This window comes from Zea mays, chromosome 2 (assembly GCF_902167145.1).
Source record: "Zea mays cultivar B73 chromosome 2, Zm-B73-REFERENCE-NAM-5.0, whole genome shotgun sequence".
Lineage (NCBI taxonomy): Eukaryota > Viridiplantae > Streptophyta > Magnoliopsida > Poales > Poaceae > Zea > Zea mays.
The window spans coordinates 199,784,884-199,798,751 of NC_050097.1; the positions used below are offsets into that span (position 1 = coordinate 199,784,884).

The window sequence follows — 13,868 nt, forward strand, 5'->3', positions numbered from 1 at the left end:
TTCACGGGTTGGCTATTACTAAAACTTGGCTTCCACTAATAATAAATATCTGACCAACTAAAAGCAACTGCTTGAGCTTAACTCCACATAAAGCTAGTCCACCTCAGCCAAACGGGACATTTGCTGAGTACGTTGATGTGTACTCACCCTTGCTTTCACAAAACACCAGGTTGCCTTTTGTGCAATCTATGCTCAGGTAAAGAAGAAGGCGTCGAGGCGGATCCCTAGGAGTGCCAGGACTTCGGCGAGTTCGTGGTTTAGGCTAGCGACCTCCCCCAGTCAGCTGCCTGTGGTGGGTTTGTTTACGTTGGCTACGTTTCGATTCTGTGTACTTTGATTTATATTATGTAAATGGCTCTAGTCTGTAATATTATTACTTACTTTTTATTGTTATTCGAAGCATTGTGCTATGATGAGTCATTTATGTAATCGCTGTGTACGTGAATTTCTGATCCTGGCACGTACATGGTTCGCATTCGGTTTACCTTCAAAACCGGGTGTGACAAGGTGGCTCGCCGGCGACCACTACAGCAGCAGTGACAACGACCTCCACCTCAGGCGGCTAAACAGCAGCAACAATGACCTCAGGGCAAATACTGCTGTAGGAAGGCCCTCGCCCACGTCTCCACACGAGGGACGAGGACAAGCCGTCAAAGCCAAAGAGCCAGAGGTCTGTCCGCGGGTGGCGCCGACGGTCTCGTCGGCGGAGAAACCTCCTCTGGTGACCACCACCTCAGCACCAACGACAGCGGCCACCTGCCCTCCAACACCGCACCTGCGAGTGGCGGTCGCCCCAAAGCGCACCGGTAGGTCCTCACTCCCGTTCTCGCCACGAGAACAAGAACGGGACCGTCCTAGAACACGAGTACCGCCCCTCATGGCGTACGACGTGTTGTGCGACAACCCGGTGCAGCCGGGCACAGTCGCCCGGACGGAGGACGGAATGCTGCACCCTGGCCAGGCAGCAGCAGTTCGCCTTCCCCCGCATGGCTGGAGGACGCCTCCTCCGCCGAGCTGGAGGATGTCTTCCTCCCCCGGATGCCAGAGGAAGAAGCGGGTCGCCGGCCCATGCGGAGGCAGACCCCGATTTGCCCCGCCCTCCTCCCCAGCAAGGATGATGAAGATCCTTGAAGTTGAGGGCAGGGCAGAGGCCGCAGCCCGGCTTGCTTCTCCCCACCATCAAACTGGTGGTCACCATCCTGGGTGACCATTGGTGAGGGGATGCAGCCGGGCTGCCTGATGAAAATCCTTGAAGCCAAGCGATGGCTGAAGGGTGCCAACCTCCGTGAGGTTGCGCTCCTCCAACAACAAGACGAAGGCAACGCGGGTGCTCCCCATCCGGGGGCTCGGAAGGAGGAAGGGCGCGATGCATGAGGGGAGTGCGAAGACATGGCTACCGCCCGGGGGATCAACCCATTTTTAAAGGCGGCTCTCCCCACTCGCGTCCTCAGGCGTCACGGACTAAGTCTTCACCAACGTACTCCAGGGCCCTCCCCCTACGACACGGGGGATGGGTCCCACACGTCATGCAAGCTGGCCCAGAACGGAAGAAGCCAAACCGCCGCACGCGGAGCGTGTAACCGCCCCGCGGTTACAAGCACTCCTCCATCCTCGCCGAAACCAGCAGTTGAAAGGGCGGACCGCCATGCAAGTGGCGTGCAACCGCACCACGAGGTCGCACCCCCTCGGCTTCGTCGCATCCAGCATGGAGGCCCAGGCCCACACATCATGTAACCGGCGCGCCGGTTACTACGTACAAGCAACCGCACCGCCACTTGCGCCAATGTCACGCCTCCTCGACTGCGGAACCGGTGTCGCGACTCGAGACAACCCTGCGCATGGCCCAACAATGCCAATCAAGCACATCGATCATAGGTCAGTCAGCCGCGGGAGGAGGCGCGACGGTTGATATGGCCAAAAGTGGACCGGCAGTAATTGCGGCAGCAGACGAGCGGAAGCGGCGGTCAAATCGTCTGCAGGCTCACGTCCCCTCCTGGAGCAGCAGGGGAGCCTTCTCCCACGGCGTGAAGACGACGCGCCCGTCTTCCGTTCCTCGAACGGCTCACGCACGCGGCCGCCCCGTGAACCACCCGTCATGTCGCATTAACTCCGCAGTAGGGCAAGCGACACCTTTGGTAGGCGAAGCGGGCGTCGTTTCACCTCCGCCATGATGACCGCGTCAAAAAAGGTGCGCCACACCGTTTAAATTCATATCCTTTTCCTCTTCCCCTTTCTCTCTCTTGATACAGGGACCGGGAAAGGGGATATTTCGAAAGGGATCCTTCTCCGCGAAGGAAGCGGACCCCGAGCCCTCCTACTGATCAGGGGTTCGAAGGCTGGCCCCTCAGAAGGTTTCGACAGCCGCCCCAGAGCGCTCGGGCTTCAGGCTCATTACTGATCAGAGGTTCGAAGGCTGGCCCCTCGGAAGGGTTCGACAGCCGCCTCAGAGCACTCGGGCTCCGCGCCCACTACTGATCAGGGGTTCGAAGGCTGGCCCCTCAGAAGGGTTCGACAGCCGCCCCAGACCACGCAGATCGAGGGATTACTCTGGGTACGTCCGATACATGGCCGAGGCTCGGGCTACGCTCCTGAGGTACCCTAGGACATTTCCGAGACCAGCAGGAGCGATTTTGTAACGGAATCCCACCAGAGGGAGGCATCAAGCCCTCGAACCCTATCGAACGGGACCGGGTCCGGCAAATCACCTGCAGGTACTTTTGGAGCGCGCCTCTGGGCCACTAGCCGACCCTTATAGAACGGGGCACGGGCGTCCACTCGGATCACCCGTTAGCAATTCACTGGAGACACCATGTTCGGCGCCCTCCGAGGGCAACATGGCGCTTTCCCCCCTTCCTCCTTGCGGAAAGGCGATGAAGGGGCGTATGATAAAAGTCGAGACAGTCCTTGATCGTCCTCTCGCTCCTTGCAGAGGCTCGGGGGCTGCTCTCGCAAACCCGGCTACGGCCAAACCGTTGATAGCGTCAACAAACCAGCCTGAAAACTCGAAACCTGACCATGCACCCGGGCTACAATCAGATCGCATGAGGGAACAACCAGACCGGCTGAGGCATCATGAAAGGCATTAAGACCTCAGAGGAGTCAAACCACTCCTCCGATGCCTCGGGGGCTACACCCGGCGGGTGCGCTCGCGTGCACCCACCGGAACAAAGTGTAACCGAGAAAGGCCGGTCCCCTCGCAAAAAAGTGCGGCAAAGCCTTCAAGCGAGTACCAACACTCCCTTTGAGTCTCGGGGGCTACTGTTGGGTACCGTAATTAGGGGTACCCCCAACACTCCTAAACACGGCTGGTAACCACCATCAGCGCAAGCTGCAAAGACTGATGGGCGCAATTCAGGTCAAGGCTTCGCCTACTCAAGGGACGCGATCTCGCCTCGCCCGAGCCCAGCCTCGGACGGGAACAGTAGTCCCAGGCGAATTCACGCCTCGCCCGAGGGCCTTTTCAAGCAACGGGCGCACCCTCGTCTCGCCCGAACCCCAGCTCGGGCAGGCTTCGTTGTGAAGCAACCTTGGCCAAATCGCCTCACCAACCGACCGTATCGCAGGCGCATTCAATGCGAGGATCGCCTGACGCCTTATCCTGACACACGTGTCGCAGTCACTTCGCCCTTCCACTGACCGACCTAACAGGAAAACAGCGCCGCTCGCCCCGCTCTGACTGCTGTGCCACCCGCTAGAGTGAGGCTGGCAACAGCCAAGTTCAGCCTCAGGCGCAACAGGAAGCTTTGCCTCGCCCGACCCCAGGGCTCGGCCTCGGAGGGTGGTCTCCGCCTCGCCCGACCCCAGGGCTCGACCTCAACCTCGGCCTCGGAAGGAGGACTCCGCCTCGCCCGACCCCAGGGCTCGGCCTCAGTCTCGGCCTCGGAGGGTGGTCTCCGCCTCGCCCGACCCCGGGGCTCGGCCTCAACCTCGACCTCGGGAGGAATCGCGTCCTCGCCTAACCCCGGCCTCGGCCTCAGGAGGAGTCTCCGCCTCGCCCGACCTTGGGCTCGGACCGACCACGCCACGGGGGATACATCATTACCCTACCCCTAGCTAGCTCAGGCTACGGGGGGAACAAGACCGGCGTCCCATCCAGGCTCGCCCCGGTAATAAGTAATGATGGCTCCCCGCGTGCGTCCATGACGACGGTGGTTCTCAGCCCCCTACGAAAGCAAGGAGACGTCAGCAACATCCCAACAACCCTGACAGCTGTGCTTCTACAGGACTCGGGCGCTCCTCTGACGGCCACGATATCGCGTACACAGGGCTCTAGCACCTCTCCGACAGCCACGTTGGCATGTACACAGGGCTCAGGCATCTCTCTGTCGGACACGTTAGCGCATAGCTACACCCCCATTGTACACCTGGACCCTCTCCTTGCATCTATAAAAGGAAGGTCCAGGGCCCTCATGAGGGAGGGTGGTCGCGCGGGAGGACGGACTGACGAACAGGCTCACTCTCTCTCTCTCCCTCGCGAACGCTTGTAACCCCTACTAGAAGCGCATCCCCCTGGCGCAGGATAACACGAGCCGTGTTTCCCCCCCCCCCCCCCCCCTTGTGTTCCATCTCGCGCTAACTCATCTGGGCTGGGACACGCAGCGACAATTTTACTCGTCGGTCCAGGAACCTCCCAGGGTCGAAACGCCGACAACTATATAATTATAAATTATAGTATTTCAAAACTGCACTACCAAACGGGCCCCGAAAGGTGAGGTGCGGTGGAAATTGCCGTTAGAGCAGTATAATAAGGTGATGTAGGCGGACGATAAGATATGTTATGTTGGATTTATGGTGACGTGGAAGAAAGAGAAATTGAGAGAAGGAAAGCACATACTATCACTAATAGCCATCTTAAACGGACTGCTTACAGACTCTAACATAGTTGTAAGAGAAAGAGATGGATCAATTATTAAATATATAACTAGACTTTTAATTGACTATATGTGATGTAGCAATATTATAAACCTGTTACGATCTATATTATTAATTGTTTTTATAGTCACGATTAGTTGCTACACGTACCATAAGTATATATAAGAGTAGGTTTAGTTGCGGGACCGCTGTGACAGCTGGAGATGGCCATATACTCCAGTGTCAGCTCTTGTCTGTCCAATTTTGAGACACCTAAGACGACATTAGAGTGATCATGTATCGACCTCTAACCTAAACCAAACCTAGCTATGTAAGGTATATCGTTCCATCTTATTCCGTTGCGTCAAATAAACACAGCCTAAGATCATTCTTTCTCCACGGCAGTGCCACGCAATCGTTTCGTAGAGAGCTAGCTAGACGCAAGGCAACTAGGCACTAGCTAGCTAGATACGGCCTATGGGCATGGATTCCTACGCCGGCGAGAACGAGCCGAAAGTCGGCAGCGGCGTTGGAAGCCACGTGCTGCTCCTGCCGTACCCGAGCCAGGGCCACGTCCACCCCATGCTCCAGTTCGGCAAGCGCCTGGCGTACTACGGCCTGCGCCCCACACTGGCCGTCACCCGCTTCATCCTCGCCACCTGCGCGCCTGGCGACGCCGGCGTCCGCCTCGCGGCGGTCTCGGACGGCTTCGACCGCGGCGGCTTCGGCGAGTGCGGCGACGTGGCCGCCTACCTATCGCGGCTCGAGGCCGCGGGTTCGGAGACGCTGGGCGAGCTCCTCGAGGACGAGGCCGCGCGGGGCCGGCCCGTCCGGGCGGTGGTCTACGACGCGTTCCTGCCGTGGGCGCAGGGCGTGGCGCGGCGGCACGGCGCCCGGGCCGCGGCCTTCTTCACGCAGCCGTGCGCCGTCAACGTGGCGTACGGGCACGTGTGGCGCCGCCGGCTGCGCGTGCCGGTGGACGGGGTGCTCCGCCTCCCTGGGCTGCCGGCGCTCGACCCGGATGGCCTGCCGTCGTTCCTCAAGGTCGGGACCGGCCTGTACCCGGCCTACTTCGAGATGGTCGTCCGCCAGTTCCAGGGGCTGGAGCAAGCCGACGACGTGCTTGTCAACTCCTTCTATGAGCTGGAGCCCGAGGTGAGCTGCGTACTTGTTCGTCCCTGTCGCTGCCATGCATGCTTCCCAGCAGTTCATCGTTTTCAGATGTATCTTTCAGTTGGTAGTGTGGTGCCCATACCTATTCGAGCAGTAATAAAATCCGTCAGGATCATTTCTTTTTCTCAACTTGCACACCACGCACTTGCACGTTATCGTCAGAACCATACGAATCTCTTTTCCATAAAATATAAGAGTCAGTCTAGTTTTTCTAATGAAAACCGGATAAAAAAAAGGTTTTTAAGGTGATAATCTTAGTTTTGTTGGTGTCCTTATTTTTATCTTTATTTGTATTTTTTTTTCTCAGTTGTGTCTTTCTAGTGTTACAGTGCAGAAGGTCAAAACTAAGAAAAAACACGACTACGTGTAAAAATAAAGAATGTGACAAACTAAGAGCAACTCCAGCAGTTCTCTAAAAGACTTCCTAAATCAATAATTTAGGTAGTTAATATAAAAACTCATATCCAACAGTTCTCTAAATGAACTTTCTAAATTTAGCAACTCATCATCTTACCTCATTTCCTCTCTACATTTGGCAACCATTTAACAATTTCCTAAACAAAAATGTTGACTAGGTTATGTAGTTAATGTAGGTAATTGATGACATTTGTGACTTATTTTTTTGACGTGAATAGATACAAAATAAAATTACAACCTATATTTAGAGAACTATTGGAGAACTCACATTTTTTTATTCCTAAAATTGTTTAGCAACTTCTTAAATATGTGATTTAGAGAGCTAAAATTTACATAACTATTGGAGTTGCTCTAAGGGTACGAATTTAAATAGCCCGATAAAAAAACCATACAACCAAGTAGGATGCTTCATTCATCCTGCATATTTTTTGTACAACTTCACACCACTTCCTGCTCCAATTTGCTCGAATCAAATTAACTAACAAACTCAACACCCAAATTAATAACATAACTACTTACTCATGCTGAGTCAACTTGACTGAAAACAACGACCCAGTTATCAACTGCACAAGCACAACTAAGGGGGTGTTTGGTTTGTAGGGACTAATTTTTAGTCCCTACATTTTATTCCATTTAGTTACAAAATTATCAAATATAGAAACTAAAACTCTATTTTAGTTTCTATATTTATCAATTTATATACTAAAATGGAACAAAATGAATGGACTAAACATTAGTCCCTAGAAACCAAACACCCCCTAAAACAACTCTGTGCAGGACCGGCCTAAAGCGTTGATGCTAAGCACCACCCACGAGCAGGGATGAAGTTAGAATCTTTTTTAGGAAAGTCTGAAATAAACAGTTATAGTATACATTTTACTATATATATTTAAAATTTGAAGAGAGTCTCTAGTGGAGCTCCATAAGCTCGGCGAAGGTAGGGGGCGGCTCGAGCCCCGTCCATCCCACCCCTGCCTTTGTCACTTACTACCCATGGGGCAATCTAAAATATAACTAGACCAGACAACAGAAACGGTTGCGACATCTTCAAGAAAAAAAATATGGGTCACAAGACTAACGAGTAAAGGTTTTTGTTCCCAAGAACCCATGGGTTCCACGGGGTCGGAGGGACGAGGAAGAGACCTCTAAAAAGGAAACAACGTCCATAGTGGTTGTTATCTACTCCATCCGTTCAAAAATATATGACATCATTGACTTTTTAAAAAAACTTTGACCACTCGTCTTATTTATAATAATAATAATGACTTATCGTTTATTTTTTTGATTTGTTTTATCACTTAAGGTAGTTTATGTCTAACTTAAAATTTTACATTTTTAAATAAATATTATAAAATAAGACGAGTAGTTAAAGATTTCGAAAATATAAAAGGTGTTATATATTTGTGAACGGATATAGTAGAATTTTGACCAAGATCTCTCGCACTCGCTCACCGCAACCCTCCAATGCACACCGCTGAGGGGGCCGTCGTGAAGGAAGGCGCCAACGATGAACGTGAGCATCCCAATCGACACCAAACGCCATGATGCATACTGCAAGCCTCCTCGCTACACGGCGTATAGTAGCCGCGTGATGACACCCTGACGGCCTGACCCATCAAAGAGATAGAACACGACTACAAAGTGGAAGGGACACCACAGTACCACACCAGGAAGAGAGCCACCGAGGTGACCCCGAGCTGCCATGGAAAGTGATTTTAGTAGTTTGAGATAACTAATGCATTAACATCTAGTTTAAAAGTATGAATAAGCTAGATTAGATTTGCATCAAAGAGGGTGTTTGAATATACTAGAGCTAATAAGTAGCTAGCTAAAAAATTACTAGTGAAATTAGCTAGCTAACAAATAGCTAGTTAATTATTAATTAATTTACTAAAAGTAGCTAATAGCTAAATTATTATCTAGATTGTTTGAATATCTTCAGCTAATTTTAGTAGCTAACTATCAGCTCTAATGCATTTAAACATGGACTAAGATTGAGCAAGAATGATAACTATAGAAAGAATGAATGGTGATAGCCACCAAGGATAATCAAGTACTCGATATAGAAAAAGGATGGAGAAAAGTAAAATCTAAGGCAAAAAGTAAAGCTAGTAAATTTTATTTTGTTGATCAAGACACAATAGAATGTGTGATAGAATTTAGAATAGATTGGTGTATCATCAAGGAGGAGCTTAATTAAACAATTCATGCGTCTAGAATTATGTGCATTGAATATAGGCCTAGTGTAGAGATGGCAACGGGTGCAAACCCGCCGGGTTTTGCTATCCCAAACCCGTACCCGTGAAAAATATTTACACCCATTAAAAAACCCATACCCATGACGGGTTTGAAATTTTGCCCAAACCTGTACCCATCGGGTTTGCGGGTACCCACGGGTTACCCGCGGGTTTTTATCTTCAATATGCTTATTCTTTTTATAATCAATAAGTATATCGTAATGATTAATGAGATCATGGTCCAAAATTTATGTAATGAACAACAAGTTCATGATTTGGTATAAAAATATTAGTGGAGAGAATTAAATACAAATAATAAGTTGTATAATCAAGTTACCTTGCACTAAGTTATACACCCACCACATATATAACACTAGTAATAACTATATATCAAGCAAGCAACACTATCACCAACTACTTATACATTCACTATTTGATAAAAATCAGGAAGTAAATAGGTCGATAACAAGTTTGTTTGTTCGTTTATAAAATAAAATTACAATATGCACTAGGTTTGGTCGGGTTTAAAAAACTCACGGGTTCACGGGTTTGAGTACTATAGGAACAAACCCGTACCCATGAACCCGTCGGGTATACATTTATGCCCATTAACAAGCCCATGAGTATGAAAATTGACCCAAACCCGTACCCTAAATGAGGTAAAAATCCATCGGGTTTCGGGTTTCGGGTACCCATTGTCATCTCTAGCCTAGTGACACACTCGGAGAGTAATCGAAAATGTTTATTAGAAGCCCTTTGAAACTAACCCTTTAAAAGTAAAAAAAAAAATGAATTTCGTCGAAAGAATATGGATTTTTAACGAGAAATCAAATATTTCGTTTTTCAAATTTGAAAATTCATCTTGATCGAGAAATTCGAAATTCGGTGAATTTTGATTAAATTTTCGTTTTCGCTGACTACGGAGAAATTAAAAAAAATTAAATGGTTTACCCCGGGTTCAAACCCGATAATCTTCCTTGCACATTTCTCTTTTAAGCATTCCACTTTGCAGGAGGCGGAGTACATGGCGTCGGCGTGGCGCGGCAAGACGATCGGGCCGACAGTGCCGGCCTCTTACATCGGCGACGACCGGCTCCCGTCCGACACCAAGTACGGACTTGACCTCTACGAGCCGACCGCCGCGCCGTGCATCGCGTGGCTGGACGCGCACCCGCCGCGCTCCGTGGTGTACGCCTCCTTCGGCAGCCTGTCCGACCTCGACCCGCTGCAGATGCGGGAGGTCGCGCACGGCCTCCTGGACGCCGGCCGGCCGTTCCTCTGGGTCGTGCGCGCGTCCGAGGCCCACAAGCTGCCCGCGGGCTTCGAGGGCGCGTGCGGCGGGCGCGGGCTGGTGGTGTCGTGGTGCCCGCAGCTGGAGGTGCTGGCGCACCGCGCCGTGGGGTGCTTCCTGACCCACTGCGGCTGGAACTCCACAGCGGAGGCGCTGGTGACGGGCGTGCCCATGGTGGCCGTGCCGCAGTGGACGGACCAGCCGATGAACGCCAGGTACGTCGAGGCCGTGTGGCGGGTGGGCGTGCGGGCGCGGCCGGCCCCGCCCGACGACAGCCTCGGCCTCGTGCGGAGGGGCGAGGTGGTCATGCGCGTCGAGGAGGTGATGGACGGCGACAAGAGCGCCGAGTTCAGGAGGAGCGCCGACGTGTGGATGGCTAAGGCCAGGGCGGCGAGCAGGGAAGGCGGCAGCTCGGACAGGAACATCGCCGAGTTCGTGGCCAAATATGCACATCGGACGCCAAGTGAATGAAGTGATCATCAGATAAAGAAAAAGACGCCTTCTAGCTTTGAGCGAATCTGTGTATACAGGTCAAGTACCAGCATTTGATGTGAATGCCAATTCTTGGACAGCCAAATACAATGTATTATCACACTGCTAAACGCTGATGTGCAGCATTTATGTGACATGCAAGTCAGATTAGTCTGTGTATGTTAGTATGTATGTATATATGTATATGTGTATATAGTAACTCTTCCATCATACACTACGATCGATTTTGCACACATGAACCTGGTATAAGAGGTTGCGCAATGCCGCACCACTCTCGCAGTCGCAGTTCACACCTTAGAGAAACTCTCTCCCGTACACAGCTAAAGTGAGCGAGCGGCCTGGGACCATGGCCGACACACACGCGTCGGAGCGCAGCATCCTCGTCATCTTGCTCCCGTATCCGAGCCAAGGCCACGTCAACCCAATCCTCCAGTTCGGCAAGCGCCTCTCGCCGCGCACCGCGGCCAGGTTCGTGCTCAGCAATATCGCCACCATATTGGACAGCTGCGACCGTGGACTAGCTCGCACGGTCCGAGTCGGAGCAGGGCGCGGTGGACGTGCTGGTGCACGACGCGTTCCTGGCGCGTGCTGCCTGCGTGCGTGCATGCCTTTCTTCACGCAGCCGTGCGCGCCGGTGGACGTGGTGTACGCGCACGCGTGGGCCGGGCGGACAGAGCGGCCGCTGGTGAGCGAGGAGGCGGTGGAGCTGCCCCGATTTCCCGGTCGGTGAGCCGTGAGCGTGCCGTCGTTTCTTGCCGATCCCAGCGGCTACCGTACCCCGCCCGCGTACGTGGACCTGTTCGTAAACCAGTTCAACGGCATGCACAAGATAACCGACCATGCACGTCCTTGTCAACTCGTTCTATGAGCTGCAGCGACAGGCATTATATATGTGATGTGATTATGTCGCGCGTTCTATGTATATCACTACTGATACCCACTCCCGCTAACAACATAACACAGAAGTAATCCTGGTCCTGGATAAGCTAGGCGCGTGGTTGACCAATGGATCGTAGACATCTTGCAATGAATTGGGTAAAGCTGCTGGAGACTTGCAAGGAACTGAGTAAGCCATTGGAGAGAGCCTTAGGGCATCGAAGGCTTCCAAGATCCGTGAGAAGTTTGCCGATTAAGAGGGATATAATCGGATCGAATACGGACATATATTGTTTGTACTATATTTATTTTCATATTTCATCTTCGAATTCAGATCAAATACAAATATTATCGAGTTGTATCATATAAGATTTAAATGAATATTGATATCTTAAATATCCAACTTTGAGTATACGGATGCATATATAAATCGGATACCTATTAGATACTAAATCCGGACTCAAATACACTCTAGCACTGAAATTTGTTTCATCACATGAAATAAACGAAATACAAATAAACTCGCATGAAATCATATTGAGACTGGACTTACTAGGCTCTGTTTGGAAATCTCTAGAGCTAATAGTTAGATAACTAATAAATTACTAGGAGAGTGCCCGTGCGTTGCAACGGGAACATATAAAACCACGATAACCTATCTACAAATGTGTTATACTTTTATAAGAAAATGTTTCATAATCCACTTGTGGTCCTACTATACATAAACTTTGTTATTTTAATCTACCTATGTCACCACTACATTGCAACAATCAGCACCATACAGACTTCTATATATGATTTTAATAATGTTATGTCAATTGCATCATGTAGACTTTATATATATAGTTAGATGTATGTGTGTTGCAACATCATACAGAATACTTAATAAAATGTTAGTGCACAACAATTATATAGAAACGAACACTATATAACTGAGGAAAAATCTTTAAATTCTAAAGTGGAAAAGGAAAGCTTGTCCACGAGTGGAGTGTGGAACCCCCTCCTATGCACATCGGGGTATGTCATAAGTGGATAAGCCAGATTGAATAATAGGAGCATATGCAAAACAAATGGAAAAGTGATAGAACGGAATTAAAGTGATACAAAATTATGCCACAACACACAAATCATCTTAACCAAAACATATTCTTGTGTGCATTAGCACTAAAGATTCAACATACCGAAAATTCTACAAAGTAGTACTGGACATTTGTTGCAGATGAATATATACCATATAATAAGTGGATTGACACACTAAATACTCAATAAGGCAGGCATCCTAACATAACTCATGTACAAGTAACTACAGATACTTATCTACACGATTTCTGTCAAAATATAACAAGCATGCTAAATGCATGTAAGGTAGAGACAAGCCTGGTTCCTGGAGATCTGGATGCCAGCCTTCAGGTCCTGCACAAAGTGTTTCAACTCGAGGTCTTAGACCTTTACATAGTAAGTAAGAATAATGTATCACTGTTCACTAATGATTTGCTTGTATCATCTTCTATAGTACATAAATGCAGCGATTCACTTGGGATAAGCATTGCTCGCACAGGAGCACCGAAAGGGTAAGTAGTAGTGATGAGCCCATCAGAGGATCCAAATCACATCACAAAAATGCACGAAAGGGTAAGCAACAGCGACGCACCCATCAGCGGATCCAAATCAAAATGCAGCCGAGGGACGGGGGAAAGACGTACAATCAAAATTGCGGTGATCTAATGTCGCAGGCCACGGCTTCAAGATTTGAGAAACCTCCAACTCCGACGGGCTGGGCTGGGTGCCAGGGTTCTTAGTGGCCAGCAAGCATAGTAGTCGAGGTTGATGCTCCTGAGGGCCTCCTGGTGGCAATCCATAGAAAACATTTAACTCATCAGAGCTTGTGCACATAGAAAATGACTCACATTTTATTATTAAAAGACAAACTTCTAAATCCCCCAAATCCCAGGAACAAAACAAGGTTGTACACTTTTGGGTCACCTTGTCCTCAACATTGATTTTATGTTAATCAATCACAAACGAAGAACCTAGACAACAGCTCCTAGCCCTTGTTTTGGTTTGATTCAGAGAATTAAATGAACTAAATTCAAAAGAGCAAATTAATAGATTGCAGACCACCATTGGGTGTAGTAAATTGCTCCCCTATTTTTTCATCAAATCTATGGTTACACTCTGTTTTTGCGAGCGGAAGGTGAATATTCTTCTGTTGTTGATAATCATCAATTAAAATGCAGAATAGTGTAGCACCACTCATGAATTTTTATTTTGAGGAAGCGGCGAGAGACTGTGCAGCATGTAGTCACTTGTTTCTGTAGTAGAAAACAAAAGAAACTGCGGTCGTAGTAGGAGGCTGAAACGGGGGACCGACGACAATTGAGATGGACCCGCGCTTCCCGCTGATGACTGAGACTACACCGTCCTATTTGGTGGTGGCGGCACTCGGGGGCACCACAGGCAAGCCCACTCGGAGTCGTTCATCCGCTTCTTCGACGCAGATCTACTCGACCCGGACGGATGATGCGCTGCGC

At 49.9% G+C, this 13,868-nt stretch overlaps 1 protein-coding gene across 1 annotated transcript; it reads left to right on the forward strand.

Annotated features, from left to right (window-relative positions):
* Nucleotides 1–5,085: 5,085 nt before the first annotated feature.
* On the forward strand, nt 5,086–10,685 carry LOC103647591 (UDP-glycosyltransferase 79). The gene is made up of 2 exons (XM_008672102.2): nt 5,086–6,006; nt 9,691–10,685. The coding sequence occupies exons 1-2, from the start codon at nt 5,329–5,331 to the stop codon at nt 10,438–10,440; spliced, it is 1,428 nt and encodes a 475-aa protein (XP_008670324.1). The 5' UTR covers nt 5,086–5,328; the 3' UTR covers nt 10,441–10,685.
* Nucleotides 10,686–13,868: the final 3,183 nt, after the last annotated feature.